Source organism: Hibiscus syriacus, unplaced genomic scaffold (genome assembly GCF_006381635.1).
Source record: "Hibiscus syriacus cultivar Baekdansim isolate YM2019G1 unplaced genomic scaffold, ASM638163v2 tig00112411_pilon, whole genome shotgun sequence".
Lineage (NCBI taxonomy): Eukaryota > Viridiplantae > Streptophyta > Magnoliopsida > Malvales > Malvaceae > Hibiscus > Hibiscus syriacus.
Genome location: NW_024063326.1, coordinates 528,207 through 548,791, shown reverse-complemented (window position 1 = coordinate 548,791; position 20,585 = coordinate 528,207). Strand labels below are relative to the sequence as shown.

At 33.3% G+C, this 20,585-nt stretch overlaps 2 protein-coding genes, 1 non-coding gene and 1 pseudogene across 5 annotated transcripts; 2 read left to right on the top strand and 2 right to left on the bottom strand.

Annotated features, from left to right (window-relative positions):
• Nucleotides 1–327: 327 nt before the first annotated feature.
• Nucleotides 328–3,113, bottom strand: LOC120179274 (annotated as a pseudogene).
• Nucleotides 3,114–4,320: 1,207 nt separating this feature from the next.
• Nucleotides 4,321–8,380, bottom strand: LOC120179412 (zinc finger protein GIS2-like). 3 transcript variants are annotated; one of them, XR_005521612.1, is made up of 5 exons: nucleotides 8,234–8,380; nucleotides 6,485–6,692; nucleotides 5,581–5,673; nucleotides 4,492–5,110; nucleotides 4,321–4,457 (listed from the first exon to the last, which is right to left on the bottom strand). XR_005521612.1 is itself a non-coding variant. In XM_039185017.1 (4 exons), exons 2-4 carry the CDS (start codon nucleotides 6,595–6,597, stop codon nucleotides 4,555–4,557), a joined length of 762 nt encoding a protein of 253 aa, XP_039040948.1. In that variant the 5' UTR covers nucleotides 6,598–6,692; nucleotides 8,234–8,380; the 3' UTR covers nucleotides 4,464–4,554. The 3 variants fall into 3 exon arrangements, 2 of the variants coding, with proteins under 2 accessions (XP_039040948.1, XP_039040949.1); XM_039185017.1 differs by lacking the exon at nucleotides 4,321–4,457 and having other exon boundaries at nucleotides 4,464–5,110; XM_039185018.1 differs by lacking the exon at nucleotides 4,321–4,457 and having other exon boundaries at nucleotides 4,464–5,110; nucleotides 6,485–6,682; nucleotides 8,230–8,375.
• Nucleotides 8,381–9,518: 1,138 nt separating this feature from the next.
• On the top strand, nucleotides 9,519–9,591 carry TRNAE-CUC. Its single transcript has one exon. It is a non-coding gene; the product is annotated as a tRNA-Glu (tRNA).
• A 484-nt stretch (nucleotides 9,592–10,075) lies between these two features.
• On the top strand, nucleotides 10,076–20,405 carry LOC120179370. The gene is made up of 6 exons (XM_039184983.1): nucleotides 10,076–10,393; nucleotides 17,677–17,907; nucleotides 18,097–19,089; nucleotides 19,224–19,636; nucleotides 19,751–20,095; nucleotides 20,213–20,405. Exons 1-6 carry the CDS (start codon nucleotides 10,076–10,078, stop codon nucleotides 20,403–20,405), a joined length of 2,493 nt encoding a protein of 830 aa, XP_039040914.1.
• Nucleotides 20,406–20,585: the final 180 nt, after the last annotated feature.

The window sequence follows — 20,585 nt, the reverse complement described above, 5'->3', positions numbered from 1 at the left end:
TAATTTATTATAATAATTAATTTTAACTATAAATTAATGAATCATAACATCTATCATAGCGAGGGACATATTCAAACAATAATAACAACAATAAAACAATCAAATCGTGAATAATGTATGAATGATACTTCTACATTAAAAATGTTTCAAATCCCCCCTCCCCTTTATCCGTGTATATCAAGTAGCACCTCAACTTTATCTCCCTACAATGCCACAATAAAGCATTTCAAGTAAACAGAGTTCACAGAATAAGTCGTGCTTAATCCTAAAAGAAGCACAAACAATTGTTCCGATCGACTGCAATTCACCATTCCTTGCAAATTGTACGAAAAATCTTGCAATGATAGAAGTAATTTCCACCCTTTTTACTCCCCTAGAAATCCAGTCGCCAGAAAAAGAAAAAGAATGGAATTTGGGATTTTATGTAGGAAAAGTTGGCATTACTTGAAGGAGGTTTGAGGCTACATCAAGATACGGACAACAGCTAGCCCAACCGCAGATATGGAGACGAGGGTACCTATGCAGTACTTTATCACATCATATTTTGCAGCTTCTAACTGGGCTCTTACTGCATGAATTTCCTGTAGATGGTTCAAAAGCTCATGCCTATAATTATACTTTATGTTAAAGCATCTAAACACAGATTTTCAAATGAAATAAACAAGCATGCTCACCCTATCAAGCTTGTTTGTTAGGTTGGTGGTTTCTGCATTCTGATTGGCCAGTTCATCACGTATGCACCTAGAATCAGTTGTGTTGAGAAAATAGAGCAAGCAAGCGCTCTTATGAAGCGAAGAAACAGAAAGTAAAGTCTGCCTACCCTCTTTCAAGATTTAGATCCAGACGCTGCCCTGCAGTGACCTTGTCAATTTCATACCTGTTTGAGAGATCAGTTTTATAAAATCACGCCATGAAGATTTTCGGGGAAGTTAGAAACAGTTCCATTATAAGTTAGAAAACACACCTTAGTTCATTTCACATCGTTTCTATGTCACCTCGAAGTTTCTCAGTTTCATGTTGCAACATAGAAAAATGATGCTCCTGCATTAAAAGGAAATGATCATAGCAAAACCGCATAAAGGCTACAAGCCAACGAGTATTTGCAATATAACCATATGATGGTACTGTGTAAAGATTTAATTAAGAATACATGAGTTAGAAATAAAGAGAACATTTACAAGCATTTATACTGAAAATGACATTTACATGAGAGAGTGAACAAATAAAAACTGACAATTAAAGAACAATAAGCATGGAAAAAGCATGAACTAACTCCGCATTGCAATGAAGACAATCATATTTAAAATGAAGAAAGCAATAATTCTGGTTTCACTAGTACAGACCAAAATAACATCATAACATAATAATAACAGAATTGAGGAGCGGAACATTCCAGTGAAGCATAAGAAGTTATATTTTGATCAAGATGGAAAGGACCAAATCAGATAATGCATACAAGGATGAATATGTTTAAGCATTTTTTATATCAATGAAGTTGCGAATCACCAACGGAAGTTAAATATACAGTGAACTCTGCTATGAAGTCTACTCCAAAAGAACCCTTTCCACAAAGGGTTCATAATGTTAAAAGAAGTTTATCTAATCAAACCCAGTGCCATGAACACTTGCAATTTCAAAACTAGTCTGATTGAGAAACTACCAAGAGATTCTCCCCATTCTACACACTCTATTCATCTTAGAATAACTTAAACTCAAAACTTGATAGGTTGTCAATAGCTAAGCATAGTTTAGTTACAAAGCATCCATTTTCTTTTGTCAGAAAATCTTTACCTGAACTTCAAAATATTCATCAAATTCTAAACCCACCTTCTAGTGTTCTCTAACCTACACCTAACTTTTGATACAAGATCTGTCTTTACACTTTCTTCTTCTCCTCCTTCCTTACATACACCAGAGCAATTGTCAAAAAAGGAGGAAAGGAAAAGGTGATTGGACAAAGGAACATTAAAATAGCACATAGAATCGCGATTAACCTAACCTTGACCAGCCTCACAAATAGCAACATTGGGTTAATATACAATAATCCTAGAAAATAAACTTAAAAACTCCAGTGCTGCAATATCATTAGTTCAAACTGAACGAGCTACAAGATTACAAAGCATCTCCAGCCAGTAGAATTTCTTAATAATCGGAAACATTAGAACCAATAAGAGATCAATTGGAGCGTTCAATTCTGTCAAATTATGAAACTAGCACATAACAAAAATTTATTCTTTCTCCTTTGCAACTCGCTTTTTTTAATTAAACATATAGATTAGTACCTGTGAACTTTTTACTTCCGATTTAAACTTTGATAAATTGGCTTCTTGAAGCATCTCAGACTACAAAAGGTAAAATGAAGCAAATTTTAGTACAGGCATACTTGCAATAAACATACATGATCAAATAAACATTAAAAACATAGTAACAAATAAATCAACCAAACTTACTTTCTGCATTTCTGACTTGGAAACAAAAGAATGGGATACATTCTCCAAACTGTCGTTTAAAACTTCGGTGATCGCTGCCGTTATTGCCTCCGCTTGTTTTGATGGAACGCCTTGGGCTTCCAAACTTCGTACCTATTATAGTGTAAAAATAACTCAAATTTAACAGGGGGTCCAAATCTAATAGTTCGATATCCAAATTTATCGAGAAAAAAAGAAGAATAAACACCGATTCCTTCAGCGAGAAAACAAATCCAATCGAATTGAGTATAATACCTAAAAGAAGTAAGAAGAGGGGAAAAGCTCGATTCGACTTTCCTAATTGAAAAAAAAGATTAAAAAACATGCTTACACGTCATTCATATTCCTAGGTTATCCCGACAATCAAACATGAAATAGAAATGAAATAAAGTTTAACAGAAGTACCAGAGCTAATGTATCGACGAGAAATGCGCGCTTTCCATTGGACATAACGAGTTCAGAAATCTGCCGATGCCCGACCCTATTCACAAAGGAACTCGAATACGCATTCAATCCTAATTGAACCACGCGCTTATAGGCGTTCATCGTTGCTTTGAATCGAAAAGGAAAAAAAACTGATCGAGAATGGACCAAAATAAAAAAAAGAAACAAATGGAATAGGGTAGGAGGCCGAAGGAAGAAGACAAAGAGAGTGGGCATATAATTGAACTGAAATTCTTTCAGAGAGGCGGCAAAAGATGCGGCTTACGGGAAATGGTCGGTTTGTTTGGAAGTTGTATTAGAATTGTTTTTTGATTTAGGGTAAAGTAATGGTCCGATTATAAGATGTTATTTCATTGAGTCTACCAATTATAAAAAAAATTAAATGGTCCCTAGTTTATAAAGTGTTACTAAAGTCTCATGACTATTAAAAATTATAAAATGATCATCTGATTATTCATATTTTCTAAACTCGTCATTTTCTGTTAAAAATTTACAGTCGTTTGAGCTGAACGTTGACCCGCTGACTAGGATATAATAAAATTATATTTTAATGATGTTTACTTGTACCGCTGTCGCTTTCAAACACTAGCTCATCGACATAATGTTTCAAGCATTGGCTTGAAAGCATAACGTAAACAAAGACTTGATCCACAAAACACATCTCAAATAGTTCTGGGATCAAATTTTATCATGTCTCAATCAACACGTTAACGTCCAACTCAGAAGACCGTTAATTTTTAAAGGAAAATTTTGAAATATATGAATAGTCGGTGACCATTTTGTAACTTTAATAGTCAATGGACTCAACAAGGTAATACCCTATAATTGAGAGATCATTTTATAACTTTTAATAGACGATGACTCAACAAAGTGACACACTATAATGGGAACCATTTGTGTACTTCACCGTTTGATTTAATGGTATATGAAACTTTCAAAATTTAACGTCATCTTCGAATTATTTTTGTATTCCCTCAAATCTAAAAATAAAAATTTAATATGATTTTCTAATCAACGATTTTTGCCATTAACTATTTCAATACTAACGAATCACATGAATCAAACCGCTTTGGAGTAGGCTACTACAAAATCAAAGGTTAAGTACTTGAGTTCCTATATGGACAAGCTCCATCAGGGATCGAATTCTTCGTTTGCGTTTTAGTGATTTTTAGCTAAGATACGGAGTTATTTTAGTGATTCTAATAATGTGAATTGTACACTAACAGATAAATCTGCTAAACCACACGTATAAATTCGTATATGTAAACCTATCCATGAATTGTGATAATCTATTATTATAAGACACATCGATTATCGCCATTCATATGTAAACCAATCCATGAATTGTCTAAATTCGTACTTACTAATGCGGATGATGGTGCTCTGAATAAATATTGGAAAAGAGCTTGACCGGAAATCAATCACCAAGTTTAGCCATTAATAAAGCTTCTTATTATGATACACAACAGTGCGTCATAATCAAAACTAACTAATGAATAATATGTATGCTTACTTCAACAAACTCCGGCAAATCACTACACTGAAAATCCAAATTTAGAAGTTGATCAAGTTCCAAATCTTCAATCACAAATTAAAGCATAATGCTAATATAAATTGCAGCCGCCACGAGTTGCATGGATCATCAGTACCTCCTAGGGTAGCGGTCCAAATACCTCCCAGAAGGGCACTCGTACGCCATGTGTCCTCTTCCGCCGCAGTTGTGGCAGATCATCAAAGGCCCCATGCAATCTCGGCTCATATGACCAAGCTGATGGCAGTTACGACAAACAATATCTCGATGGTCTCGGTAACCACCGCTCCCGCCACTGCCCCGCCTGCCGCCGCTTCGATCTCCGATCATGTTGCCTTTTGGGCAATGCCTAGCCATATGTCCAGCTACATTGCACAGGTTGCAGATAGGGTCGCTTGTACAATCACGTGCCAAGTGACCTGGCCTCCTACAGTTATTGCATGCCTTATCATTTGTACAGTCAGCAGCGATATGACCGGGCTTATAGCAATTGTTGCATAACCTCACGTCCCCAGGTGGCATCGGGGGTGCAGTGCAGTCTCTGGCCCGATGCCCAGACTTCCCGCAGGTGTGGCAGATTCCCTCATTTGGACAGTGGCTTGCTGTGTGCCCAGGTTCACGGCAGTTCCAGCATAAAGACTTGGTCGTGCATTCCGAAGCAATGTGCCTGTTCATATAGTTCCTGCACGGTTAGAACAGTTCCACAACTGCACGAGAGCAGCATAGCTTTGCCTAACAGCTGAATCATAAAGACACTACTTGATTACTCATAAACAGATAGAAGACAAAGAATAAACATATTACATTTAAAATTCCACAAGTAGATCTAATTCATTTGCTTCAAGTACTCATTTGAAAAAAAGGAAAATGTTAAAGAACCAAAGTATAAACCAAAAATAATAGGAATTTGATGCATAAAGAATGACATGACGGATAAAATTTAGCTAACGAGCAACTATTAAGTTTTGACAGAAAAATACATGGTTTAAACAAAACAAAAGCCTATAGCTTTGTCACACCTTGAAAATAAAAATGCCAAATAAAAGGTCATACAGACGAAAGAACAACAAACTTGAATCAACTCAAAAGATCTATCAGATTCAAGGTTAACAACAAGAGGAGAAGAAGGTTCTTTACCCAGGGAGATTACAGTTGTGACAAATTGCCACATTAGGGCACTCTCTAGCATAATGACCTGGTTGTTTGCAGTTCTTGCATAGATTGTTTTGGCTGGAAAGAAAGAAGTCGAATTAAATAATCCAACAATCGTTAGATCGCTATTCTTTAAGGAAGTTCTGTAAACAAAAAAGAACACATGTATATACATAGAAAATTAAAAAAAAAAAGAATGGAAAGTGAAGAAAAATATAAAGGGAAAGATTATAAGATATACCACATAGACGCAAGGTTACAAATGAACTTTCCGGCACATCCCAACAGAAAGTAATAAAACAACAGAAGTGGTTAACTTCTTCCATTCACTAAGTCAATGAAAGAAATGAGTCCACAATAGCCTAACCTCAACCCCCACATGCCAAAAGACTACTGACATAAAAGGTTGTACACAATATATGATAACAGCCACATAGTCAAAATAAACAATACCCCCCTCTTCAGTGAAGTAATTTTGTAGTTTCCAGTTCAAAGAGATAAAATCAGGCAGTTCAATCTTCTTAATCATCTTTTTTTGCTGAAGCAGAAAGCGATAACCATGTTATAGGTTCTGGTTTGACGTGACTCGGGGCAAATTATCGAGACCCAAAATATTTTCAGCCAACCACCATTACTTAAAACACTTGAAGAGAAATGAATCCTTTTATTTGTGAAACCGACCAACACAGAAAAATAGATAGGATTGAAAATGACATACAGACTCATGTACTTTTCTCACTGGAGTAATAACACTTGATATCCTTTAAATATTTATATTACGATTATAGGCAAAACCTTTTTTTAAGAATTATAAGTTAACACATTTTTCCTCGGACCAAATGACTGGCCGAGGAAAGAAAATTAACTAAATGCTTGAAAATTAGAAAACCTGAAACCCCGACGAGACTCCCTCCTGTAGGGTGCATTACGGTAAGAAAAGCGATCAGATCGGATCTTACGATCCATGGGACTCCGGCTCCGGCTCCTGCTGTATGAACTCATGTTCAAACTTATGATTATCGACACCTACCTCCACAGATCAGTAGAAACAAAACAACCTCTACCAACACACAAACTGCTCCTGCTCCTGCTCCACCCTGTCCACAGCACAACCACACACCCGTCATCATCCATGAGCCATATCAGACCTCTCACCATTCCCTCCAAAATATAAACACCAAATCCCACGAGTAAAAGACACATTACAATCAACAAGCAATCCACATCTTATATTGATTACAAACCAATCAATTCGGCAGTCGGCACCAAGTACTTGATGACCCTCACCTCAACCAAATTCCTCATGAAAAGTTCAACCATCTCTTTCGAATAGCCATCATTCCAGATACAAACTCATGAACAGGCACACAAAATCCAATTCAGAGCCAACCATCCATACCATTACACATAAGTTCTTGACCAGTATCCAAGAGATGATTAAAAGAAAATAACAGAATCCGGCCATATGAAAATTTGGGAATAGCTGATCAAGAAGATTCTATGTTCATAGGGAAAACTATTGTGGTTCAAAAGTTAACACAAGTAGATTGTAGAGAAACACATAAGATAGCAGATAAACTCCTACTATCTCTCTGAGACTTTCAAATTTAAACAAAGTTCGAACACGCTAAGAATTGGAGCGAAAAAGGGATTATTGGAACCATCTACGCGGTTAGAGAGCAATAAAAGCCAGTGTATCAGTCTAAAACCATCTACATGAAAAAACAGGTTACAATGCCAGTAAAATCCATTTCCACGTTTAAAAACCTCCAGTGAACTTCCTCCTCATTTTCCCTTATCCTGTGAAATTGTTTCTCAACTGGACCCCCTTTTCTTCCCAAAGGACTCCAACAAATGCCCCCTTCTAAAAAGTCAAATCTCAACAATACAATATAAGATTAAACCTTTTTTTTTCTTTCAGAAAAGCTATATGCAGTGACAATTGATACAAACTTTAAAACAAACGACTTCACATAAGTTGGTGCCATAGCAGTATCCTAACTTCCTAAGTTTTGTATGCAGCAGTTACTCCCAAACACATTAAATCACCAGTTCACCACCACAACAACCCCCAGCCCCAGGTTTCCCTCATTCATACATGAGATCACATCAGTCCAACTAGAGAAAAGAATTCAAATAACTTCTAACCTTACAAAACAAAGTCAAGTGACTCTTTAAAACTATGAGAAACCAAATAAAAGAAACATAATACGCAATTCCATTGAAAATATAGCTTTTTGTTTAAGTTTATAACCTTGCTCCCACAACAATAAGTGTGAGGCAGGGAGGCTAATTACTTATCTTCCACTTTCTTTCACATGTTCACGCTCAATGTTTCTTCCGTCTGTAATTTCACGTTGTTCGAATTTGCATGAATTGTAGAAATACCGGCAACCCATTATCATAGAAGCGAGAATTAAACAAAATCAAATCAAATATTTGCAAACAGACGGAAGATATATAGCTCAAATTTCAGATTTCAACGGAGAAAACCGTAACTACCAGATTCAGAACCAAAATTAAAGGAAACTGAGAAGATAAGGCCAGAAATACTCAACCCTATCGAAAGTAACAAAACCGAAAATCAAATAGCAGAATCGAATGAATATAAAAGTAAACAAATAAAGAAAGTACGAACCTGACGTTACCGGGCGCAATTTAACCGTTGTTCGTAAATGAAAATGAAAGATGAAAGGGAGATTTGTTGATTGTGAGAAATTTGGATCTGGCGAAACAAGAGAGCAGCCGCTAATAATCGTGGATTTCGAAGATAAAAGAGTAAAGTCAGGATCGGGTTCAGGGAAGTTAGCATTACGTTGGAGAATTGGGCCGATGAGTTTAACATTTCTTTTTGTATATTCAGCCTCTTGACCCAAACATGGTAAGAATATATTGTAGCCCTTGAAATCTTACCTACAGTCTTTGGATACTCATTTGCTTGTCCAATTTCAAGGCAAAAACTTCAAACAAAAATCTTAAAATCCTAAACTTTAAATCTTGAACCTTGAACTTTAAATTTTAAACTTTGAACCCTATATATATATATATATATATATATATATATATATGAGATAAGATCTAATTACATTGTGTAAAATTCTTTTATTCAAAGTTTAAGGTTCAGAGTTTAAAATTTTCAAGTAGTTTATACTGGTATAATTGAATTTCATCTAGATTTAATGATGATGGTTCGACATATAACACGGACTTAACCGGTGGTATTACAATGCCGGCGACAATGTGCAGTTGGATTTCCCTATGGTTTTCACGACCACGATGTTGGCTTCGAGCGTCATTGAGTTTGGGGAACTAAATAACTAATGCCGCCCAATGAACTAAGAAATGCCCTTGTGGCAATCCGTTGGGATACTAATTTTAATATTCCAAATGAATCGCTCCATTATAAAATTTAAGAGATCAAACTATGAGAAATTAAAATATATTAATTTATCTCAAATTGTAATATAATATAGGGATCAAAATCATAAATATGCATTTTCTTTCGAATATTGACATCGGTCGCTTTGTTTTTAGGAAGTTAAAGAAAGAAATATGTACAATCTACAATCATACAAAACTTCAGTTGATAGTTTTGTGTGTGAGTTAGTTTCCGATTGATCTTTATCCCACATCGATTAATTTATATCGTTGAAGTAATTGTGTAATTTCTTAAAATTAATATAAAGTATCCTATTAATATAATGTTAACTGCGAGCATAATTTTATTGATAATTTATGTTTAATTGTAGTATGTCCTTATAATTTATGTTTGATTGTAGTATGTCCTTATACTATGTTGAAATTCCACATTTAATCTCTTCATTTCAATTCTATATAATTTGGTTATTCTATTTTTGACTAGCACGCAAATTTCGAAATTATAATATTATATTATATATAAACATCAAAAGGTTCCAACAGCTTCCGTTGTAGTCTAGTTGGTTAGGATATTCGGCTCTCACCCGAAAGACCCGGGTTCAAGTCCCGGCAACGGAATTTTTTAATTGCATTTTTGCGGTCATTATCTCAATTTTTAGACTTTGTAGGTAAAATAATAAATAAATAACAGTTCCCCTCATAATTAACCATAAAGCACCCACGAATAGCATGTTTTTAAAGAGGATAATTGGAATTGAATAACAGGGTTTGGTTCCCCTCCCTGGTACCAATAACGAGTAGTGGTGCCAAGGTCTCGGACTTTCATCCTGCACTGCTGCCTACTACTTACTACCAGCAGGGTGCTCGTTTCGCCAAACGGTAATCCCATGTTCGATTAACTTCTCGATCGTATTATGTAGGGTCGAAGTAAAGAATTCTTATATGACACTGTTTGCTGTTGTTGATCGACAGGCGTACCGTCGTGAGCATTCCGAACGGTCCTTCTGTCTTGGCAGTTAAAGAATCAGCTTGGGGTCTGGCATTATGATATGATTATGTAGTGAACGAATCATATTGATATGATTATGCTACCATTATCTATATGCTACTTGTTATTAAGACGTGTCTTTTTTGTTGCCTTTGTGTCGCAGGACAGTGGATTGGTCCTGATCGTGGAGCTGGAAATCTTGCTGACGATGATCACAGAATCGATAGGACTTCCGAAGTAGCACAAAAGGTCTGGGCTGAGGTTTTCTTCTACCTCGCCGGGAACAATGTCATGTTCGAGGGCATCCTCCTCAAGCCCAGCATGGTCACCCCTGGTGCTGAATGCAAAGACAAGGCCACACCTCAACAAGTTGCTGATTACACCCCCCAGCTTCTCCACAGGATAATCCCACAAACTGTTCTTGGAATCATGGTACATTTTCTCTGTGTGTGTATTGTTCTTGTAGGCCTTGGAGACTAGTTTTTGTTATGGATTGCAATGTACTGTTAGTCAATAAACTTGTTGCTGATGAGATTTACTTAATGCATCATCCACAAAAATCAAAACAACTGCAAGCCCTTCATTCGGTAAATACATATATGTTAGAGAACTGATCCAGTTATATCTACAATTAGGGACGGATACAGAACTTTATACCAAAAGTATTAACTGATTCATTTCCTTCAAAGACATCAGAACTATCCCCAAAGACATTCAAAGGCCAAAACAACTAAACGTCAGTCTTCTGTTTCTCATGTGACTATGGAAGTCAGAAATTGCTCCACAGTTCAGGCTCTCCTTTGAAATAGGGTATAAATGAACATAGCGTTTGAAAAACTGTTCGTGAACCATTCGTATAACATTCGTTTATGTTTGTTTATTAAGTTAAATTAACGAGAATGAACAAAAATTTTATGTTCATTTAATAAACGAACATAAACATAGTTGTATTCGGTTCGTTTATCGACTCATTTATAAGCTCGTTTAATAGATTCTCATTTTCCTTTTATTTTTTTACATTTTAAATATTGGTGAAATTAGGGAGTAAATTGAATTTAAAGTGAACTTTAAAGTTCAAACTGTGAAGCCTACAAAACTTAAGGACTAGTGGTGTAATTTTACATTTTTCTTGCTTGCAAATAAAAGAGAATGTTCGTTACCGGATATTAGACAAACGTTAAACGAACATGTTCACAAACTTTAAAATACCAAACAAGTAATATTAGTGAAAGGAAGGAAACCTATTTGGGCAATCTTATTGATTCCATAGCACACACATTCAAACATCCTTCAATTCATTACTTAAGTTAAATATTCGTTAAAGCATATCTTTAAATCTTAACAAATTTCATTCTTACTTAAATCAAATATTAGTTTAAAATTATTAGATCGATTAAGAATTACTCATCTTATAATTGAAAGCTCGTTGCATCCAAATTTCTCTTGTATGACTGCAATATCGTTAGCAAAATTTCACGACAATAAATTCATTTGAAACTGAACAACTTGAACCATAACTCTAATACTACTTATTAGGAACTTATGAGTGAAGAAAATAAAGTGAGATCAACACTAAATAGATTACATACAAGAGATAAAATTTAACGTAATTTAGATTCTTCAACCTCCGCAAATAAGAAAAACAATAGTTCATTATAAACGTAGAAATCATAAAAACAAATATAAATACACAATTCTCTACACATCATAGCATAGTATATATCTCAAAAATCTCTGACTATAAGATATTATTTTATTAAGTCCCCCAACCATTAAAAGATATATAAAATGATCCTCAAACTATAAGATGTTGCTTTGTTGAGTCCTTCAATTATTAAACTTACAAAATGATCACTCAACTATTTATATGTTCTAAACTCCTCATTTTTCGTTAAAAAATTATCGACCGCATGAGCTAGACGTTAATTTGTTCACTATGATATGATTAAAATTGATCCCAAAATTATTTGAGTTGTATTTTATGTATCGACTCTATGTTTACATTATGTCGTCGAGTCGGAGCTTGAAAGCAACGGCGATACCAGTAGACATCATTAAAATATGATTTTATCATATCTCAATCATCAAATTAGTGTCCAACTCATCAATTTTTTAACGGAAAGAAAATGAATTTGAAACATATGAATAGTCGAGTGATTATTTTATAACTTTTAGTAGTTTAAAGACTTAACAAAACATCATCATATAAACAAAGGACCATTTTATAATTTTTAATAATGAATGACTCATCAAAATAACGTCTTATAATCGAGAGAATATTTATGTTCTAAGTCCTAAAATGTACTTAGACAACATAGATCTCAATTGCTGTGGAGATCACATACGAAAGTACATCTATATAATTATATATTTACAGAGAAAAAAATTTATCATGAAATATATTAACTTTACAATAATTCGTATCTAGAAAAAAAATTACCAAATAATATTCAAATATGTAATACATGCCTTGCTCCTTAAACACAAATTAGTCATGTCATTAATCTCGAATATCTTACTCCAATGCTTAAGGTTCAAGTTTAAGAACAAAATTGAACAACCATACATGGTTGATCGAATTAATTGCTCGAGCATCAATGAAACAGAAACCATTTTGAGATTAAAAAACGTGACAACAAATTGTTATAAAGTTGAAGCATCATCACCATCGCACCTTTATTTTAATAAATGAAAACAACTGATGGAAAATGAAATTAAAATAAGAGAAAATAACCTCAGTGACCAAAAATCCTAGATAATATACGATTTTGACTAACTTTTTTTGGATTTGCGAAAATAACCAACAAAATCGTAATGCGATCTCTAATTCACATTGCGATCTCCACTATCGCAAATTCGCGTTGCATTTCGCGTTGCGATAGTTGAAAATCGTGTTGCGATAGGGTAAGGTGCTTAAGAAATATGGGTAGTTGATGATTATAATAGTTTTTTTTCTTAATAATATTCAACTACTGTTTTTAATTAGGGCAAAGTATATAAATGGTATATGACTATAGCACATTACTTTATTGAGTATCTCGACTATTAAAAAGTATAAAATGATATTCCAACTATTCATATGTTCTAAACTCGTCATTTTTTTGTTAAAAATTGATAACAATATGATATGGATATTAACCTTCTGACTGTGATATCATAAAATATCAAACAAATATCATATCACAGTAAAGATGTTAAGGTTCAATTTAGACTGACGTTAATTTTTTTATAGAAAATAATGAGTTTGAAATATATAAATAGTTGAATGATCATTTTATAATTTTTAATAATCGGAGTAATTACGATAAAACATTTGTGTACTTTACCCTTTTAATTAATAACTTTTTAAAGAAAAATAGACCATTTCATCGTTACTATTAGACTTTTATCGCATGACTAAATTATAATTTATGTCCCTCAAATTGTTAGAATCTGTTCCTTGAGAATTTTTGTTAACCCAGATAAATATATAATACAGTTTTAAAAAGTTTATTTGTAAAATATTGTTCAAATTATATATTTTATTTTAGATATTTAAAGTATTTTTTTTTTATCAAAGTACATGAGTAATATTTTATTTTATTATCGTTTTTATGTCAATTCGTTATATCGATTAAGAAAATATCATTCAATCGATCTTTTAAAACCTATAACTTTTTTTAACTCAGTTTATCATTACAAGCACCAACATTAAAACTGATTTTAGAGGATCGAGGCTTTATTTCATGTTTGAATAAATGAGTTTTCAAAATCGTGTTTGAGACTAACTTTTGGATTTATAATTTTTTATTTCAAAAAGAATAGTGAAAGGCATAGAGGGAACTTAATGCACCAAAAAATTAAGATTTATATTGCTGCTCGAAATAAATATTTTTTTATCTTCTTTTGACATCATGTATTCATGGGGTGAACTATTTTTTAATGGATGGTAAAACACCAAACACTAAATATATTTATATATATAACTTTTTGAATACTTATTTATTCATTAAGGGCTATGATCAATTGCATAGTCTAAAACTAATTTTATTTTTTTACATATTTTTATGATATTTGGATGAAAGGAAATCAAATGTTGTAATTAACATTAGAAAATGAGAAGACGTTTACTGGAAAAAAAATAATGAGTTAATTTTGGCTTTTGATTTTCCTTCATCCAATCCTAGAAGAGTGTAAAACTAAATGTTATACACTAAGTGTAAGTGGATCTAACTCATTCATTAATGTGTAAAAAACATATAATAAAAATTATAAATTTAAATTGATTTAATTCGATCCGAAAGATCAGGGAAACTTGAATACGACATATCAATGGCTTCAAAGCTGATAGATATGACAAAATCCATGCGCTGCCTTAGGGTTCAAACAATGTGTTTATTGCTTCATATGATAAAAGTGAAAAAGATTTCTCTAATATCGTCTCTTTTAAAAAGACAATTACTATTTAAGTGTATAGAAACTTATGCTTAATTCATTAAGTAAACTAATATAATTTTTAAATTTTTTTGAATAATTAATATAAAAGTTTTTCTTCAATATGTTTCGACACCATAATATAATTATATAAAAATAAAATAATTATAAATTATAAATTATAATTATTTCTACTTGTTTGAAAAGTACAATATAATTATATTTTTAATTTCTTATGTAATATTTGATGAATAAAAATTATAAAACAAAGTTTCTAAACTTTTTAACAAAAAAAAAAATAAAGTTTGTTAGCTATAAATAAGCACTTGACTTAGTTGACTAATGTACAAATGGACCCTCCAGCAAGACGGGCCCACTAAGTAATTGGTACGCGTGCAACCTTATAATTGACAAAGTACTCTTTTGACTTTATTATTCATTTTTTATTGTAATATTTTTATTTATTAAAATTTGTTTTCTATTCATTAATTTAATTAACTTCTTTGTTAATATATATAAGATAAAAATATATAAATTTTATAAAATATATTTAAACATTTAATATTTTTAAGGTAAAATACATAAATAGCCTTCTGATTTTATGATGTTATTTTATTAATTCTTTTAATTATAAGACACTGATTTGTTGAGTCCTATAATCATTAAAAGTTATAATATAATAAGTCAGTTATTTATATTTTTAAATACATATTTTTTTTAAAAAAATTGACGATTGTCTAAGTTAGAAGTTAATCTGCTTATTGTGATATAATAAAATCTGATTTTTAAATTGTTTGAGTTGTATTTTATGGATCTAGTCTTTGTTTATATTTTGTCATCGAACTAGTGTTTGAAACATTATGCCATCAAATAAGTACATGAAAGCAACGGCAATACCATAAACATCATTAAAAATATGATTTTATTATATCTCAATCAACATGTTAAAGTCTAGTTCAGACGGTCGTCATTTTCTCAATGAAAAAAATATATTTAGAATATATAAATAATCGAATGGTCATTTTATTATTTTTATGATTTGAAATTAAAATTAAAATTCGCTGAAAGTTGGATAAATAAGAAGATAGTTTACTATTTTTCTTATATGATGATTAAGACAGTAATAAAATTTAACTAGGCTATATTATATAATATAAATCATGTATTAATCACATTTTCTGATGCTCGAAATCTGGAAATTTGCGGATCAGCTTGACCTTGTATCATTGTTGGCAGCGTAACTAACGGAGGAAGCAGGTGCGGCTGAGCGCGGCTGAGCTGGGCTGAGCTGGGCTGAGTTGTTTCACTTTTATAATCGTTAATAACTAAACCTAGATCCACCCTCTTCTCCTATATTCACTGCCAGAAAGTAAAAAGGAAAAGATAAAAAAAAGGTGATGATCCGTGATCTACGCTATCGAAATTGAGGCATCTTTACAGTTCCCTCCACCCATTAGTTATTTATGCATTTCACGTTGCAGCCTTTTATCCATTATAGGTTGTTTGGACTAATTTCTATTAAAATGAATTAAATTGATTCAATTATTTTAAAATCAAATTATTTAAATTAGTATTAATTTTTGTTAATAAGAATAAATCTGATTTGTCCATCGTTGACATTTCATCTTTTTTAATTTAAGTGAATAATCACAATCAATAAAAATCAATTATTGACGAATATTTTCATGTGCAGAAGAGAGAAAATTTGTAAAAGAAAAGACATATGTGATGGATGAAGTTTGAGTACAAGAGAGCCTGTCTTCCATCTTTCTTTGGGTATAAATACATTGCTTATAAGACGATTTATGTCGAACATATGATGATAATAATTGTCAAAGTTATTTCCGACGAATTGTGTGAAGTTATCAAGGGTCTAATCATGAGATTTTCACCACTAAAAAAATATGAAACTCTAGATAAATTAATAAATGGATGTACGATTTAAAAAATATTTTAAAAGATAATAATTTTAAATTAAAATTAAAATTAAAATAATAAACTTTCAACCTTTTATTCTCATTATTATTTTTGAAAGTTAAAGAACTGAACAATTCTATTTCAATCGCTTGTTTTACAAAAGTTAATCTCAAATTATTTGAGTGAAGAAAAACAACCAATAAAAAACGATCATTGACATATGTTTGTAGAGGAGAGGAAAATCGTAAAAGAGAAAAATATGAGATAGATGAAGTTTAAAATACGAGAGAGGTCATATTCCATCTTTATTTGGGTATAAATACATTGATTACGAGACGATTGATGTCATACATATAATGATAACAACTGTCAAATTTATCTCCGACGAATTATGTGAGATTATCAGAAATCCAATCACTAAATTTTCATCACCTTAAAAATACGAAACTCTAGATGAATAATAAATGGGTGTACGATTTTAGAAATACTCCTCCAAAATATAATAATTTTAAATAAAAATAATAAACTTTCAACCTTTTATTCTCATTATTATTTTTGAAAGTTAAGGAACTAAATAATTCTATATTAATCATTTGTTTTACAAAACTTAATCCCCAATTATACTCTTTAATAATTGATCATATTAGTTAAGATCTAATAAATCATTTCGGTCATTTTTTCTTTGTTTGTAATTAAAATGGAAAATCTAATTATATGAATTTCAATACTTTTGCATTAACTTTAACGTAACATAGTCTGCGGACCATATTACTTTGATTGAAGCATGGTTTGTCTTTGCATTTTTAGGGTTTCATAAATAATTTGTTGTTCCTGAATCTTAGCCCAATAGCCCCTGCCTCCCACGCATATACGCTAAAATTAAATATTCTAAATTATATATTCGTAAAACTTATTTATAATTATTAAATCACATGATCAGAATCATATAAAAATTAAATAAATCATATTCAAGTAATTTATATATAAGCTTAATGTTTGAAGTTAGATGACAGTTATATGGCAGCTTAATTTGTATGTCAATAATAAAAAATTAAAAAGTTTCAGTAATTAACGTCATAAAATAAGAGATCAAATTATACTAAACTAAAAGAAAGAGTTGAATTATAAATTTGAACATGATCGAGGGACTGAAACCCTAAATAAACCATATTCAACAATACAACGGTAGTGAAATACGGATGGAATGCGATGGGATGGGAAGTTAACATTAACCCTTAAATAACACAGAAAGACCACGTGGCGCAGAGGAAATGTGACCAGGCCATCATTATTTTTGGCACTGTTGATGGGCATAGGACTGGTATTACTGCCATCTATGGTAGCAATAATGGGTTGTTAGGAGAGGTCTATGGGACCATTTGAAGACTGTTGAGAATGATTTGGGTTCTTCCTCTTGGGTGATTGAGGGTGACTTCAACATCACTGCTAGCCCAGAGGAAAGTTCTGACTTTGAAGTTATAGGAGTGCACTATACTCCTGATATGAGGGAATTTCAGGAATGCCTGGATGACCTTGAGTTGATGGATCATCCTTTTCTAGGTCCTCTGTTTACTTGGTTAAACAGACAAGAGGATTCTTTTTTGGCCAGGCTACTGGTCAACCCTTAATGGATGTTGGATTTCCCTGATTCCTTTGCTGATTTTAAGGCTCAAGGAGTGTCTGATCACTGACTGGGTCTACTATGGTCACAAAAAGGGGCTATGATTAAGAAACCAAAGCCTTTCAAGTTTTTTAACTACTGGACTGGCCATGAACAGTTTCTGAGTACTGTTGTGAATTCCTAGCTGGGCCATTGTGAAGGGAACCCCATGCAATGTTTGTTCCAAAAATTGAAAAGACTTAAGTCTTGTCTTAAGGATTTTAATAAGGAATTCTTCTCTGATATTTCTGGCAGAGTTAAGTCCAAGAAATCTGATCTAGAGCATATTCAACTTTTTAATTTGTCCCATGTTGGCCAGAGGAGGATGGATGATGAAAGAATTATTCAAGCTGAGTTGGTAGACCTGGAAATTGTTGAGTCAGAATTCTACAGGCAGAGAGCTAAAATGCATTGGTTAAAGGAGGGTGATTTAAACACCAGGTTTTTTCATCAGATGGTTGAGTCTAATAAAAAGGATAATACAATCAGAGTTATAATGAGTGAAGAGGGTCAATATTTTGAGTCTTTTGATGAGATGGCTGTAGAGTTAGTTAGTTTTTTCACTGATCTTATTGGATCTGCTGATCCTATGGTTAGTGGTTGTTCCATTGAGATCCTTAAAGACATGTTGACTTACACTTTGCCTAATGATGCTGCTGACTCTCTCACTAAGGAGGTGGATGATCTGGAGATTAAAAAGGCCTTGTTCAAGCAAGGTAAGGACAAAAGTCCAGGCCCAGATGGATACACTTTTGGTTTTTTCAAAGCTGCCTGGGACATTGTTGGGGCATACTTTATTTCTGTTGTGAGGTACTTCTTTCAATCTTTTGTTATGTTGCCAGCTTTCAATTCTACTTCCTTAGTCTTAGTCCCTAAATCCCCTAATGCTTACTTGGCTAGAGATTTTAGGACAATTTCTTGTTGTTCAGTGGTGTACAAGATTATTACTAGAATTCTTGTGGATAAATTAATGTATTTCTTCCCTGCCATGATTTCTAAAAGTCAGTCTTCCTTTGTAAGGGATAGGAACATAGTTGATAACACCTTGTTAGCTCAGGAAATTGTTAAGGGTTATTCAAGGAAAAGTCTTTCCCCTAAGTGTGCCATAAAAATAGACTTACAAAAAGCTTTTGACTCTGTTAGCTGGGGTTTTTTACTATATGTTCTTGAGGCTTTGGGGCTCACTCCTATATTTTGTAATTTAGTCAAAGCATGTATTACTACTCCTATGTTCTCTGTCTCTCTAAATGGGAGCCTATTGGGATTTTTAAGGGTGATAGGGGAATTAGGCAAGGAGACCCCTTATCTCCTTACCTCTTTGTCATTGCTATGAATGTGTTGTCTTCCATATTGGATGTTGCTGCTAAACAGAGAATCTTTAAGTTCCACCCCAAATGTAAAAGAGTTGCTCTCACTAATCTTTGCTTTGCGGATAATTTGATTGTCTTTTGCCATGGATCCCTTGATTTTGTTTTGGGAGTGTTGTGCACCTTGGAGAAGTTTTATGAGTTATCTGGCCTCAAATTGAATGCTCAAAAAATCGAATTCTTTGCTTGGGGTTTGAGTTCCTATGTTCTTGATCAGATTTGTACTGTTACTGGTTTTAGACCGGGGTATCTTCCTGTTAGGTACCTTGGTGTACCTCTTGTGACTAGGAAGCTCACAGGTAAGGAATGTGCAGCTCTGTTAGCCAGAATTAAGAACAAGCTCAACCAATGGTCCAATAAAAACCTTAGCTTTGGGGGCAGACTGTAGTTAATCAAAACTGTCTTGTTCGATATCTTTAATTACTGGAGCAGACAACTCATTCTTCCAAAAGGGATTATTAGGGACGTTGAAAGGCTTTGTATGCGCTTCTTTTGGAAGGGCAGTGACACTCCAGCTAGGGTAACAAGATTTGGCCGGTACCAAGTCTGTACCTTAAAATCGGAGGGTGGTCTGGGTCTTAGAAACCTTGTGGTTTGGAGTAGTGCATGTTGTATGCTGCTAGTCAGAAACATTCTAGCAGTTGAGGGCTCCCTCTGGATTGCATGGATTGAGTGCAAATCCCACTTTAGCTGGATTTTAACCAAACTGCTGAAGTTGAGGGAAGAGGCTAGGGGACTGTTCTACCCCTATGCTAACTGGAATTTAATTAACGGGAAGTGGATTTGGGACAACATTCGTGACAGTAAAGAGAAAGTTAGCTGATATAGGTTAATCTGGTTCCCTGGTCATATTCCCAAATTCTCTTTAATCTCTTGGATGGTCATCCTTGATAGGTTGCCTACAAAGGATAGGCTTGCTCGGTTTGGCTTGGTTGTTGACAATGCTTGTGGCTTGTGTGGAGCTGGGGTGGAATCCCGTGACCACCTTTTTACTGATTGTTCTTTTGCTATGGGTGTTTGGGGAGCTATGTTGAACGCTTATAGTCTTTCATTTGTGGCACGCACCTGGGACGAGCAACTTCACTGATTACTGTCTAACCTCAGGGGGGAAACCCTTCGAGTTCGTGTCCTTAAGCTTTTGTGGACTGGCTTTCTCTATCTTATTTGGGAGGAATGCAACCATAGATACTATAGGAATTTGATTCATTCGATTGATGTAATTGTAAATAGGCTTATGGAGATGGTTAAAATCAAGCTGTATAAGTAT

What these genes read in the sequence shown, in the direction of transcription:
- LOC120179412 (XM_039185017.1), bottom strand. Translation starts at nt 6,597, where the DNA reads ATGAGTTCATACAGCAGGAGCCGGAGCCGGAGTCCCATGGATCGTAAG. An exon ending in GAGTCTCGTCGGGGTTTCAG is followed by an intron (nt 5,674 to 6,484) that starts GTTTTCTAATTT and finishes CTTTCTTTCCAG; the next exon opens with CCAAAACAATCTATGCAAGA. An exon ending in CACAACTGTAATCTCCCTGG is followed by an intron (nt 5,111 to 5,580) that starts GTAAAGAACCTT and finishes CTATATGAACAG; the next exon opens with GCACATTGCTTCGGAATGCA.
- LOC120179370 (XM_039184983.1), top strand. Translation starts at nt 10,076, where the DNA reads ATGCTACTTGTTATTAAGACGTGTCTTTTTTGTTGCCTTTGTGTCGCA. An exon ending in TACAAAAAGCTTTTGACTCT is followed by an intron (nt 19,090 to 19,223) that starts GTTAGCTGGGGT and finishes GGGATTTTTAAG; the next exon opens with GGTGATAGGGGAATTAGGCA. An exon ending in GGTAAGGAATGTGCAGCTCT is followed by an intron (nt 19,637 to 19,750) that starts GTTAGCCAGAAT and finishes TTACTGGAGCAG; the next exon opens with ACAACTCATTCTTCCAAAAG.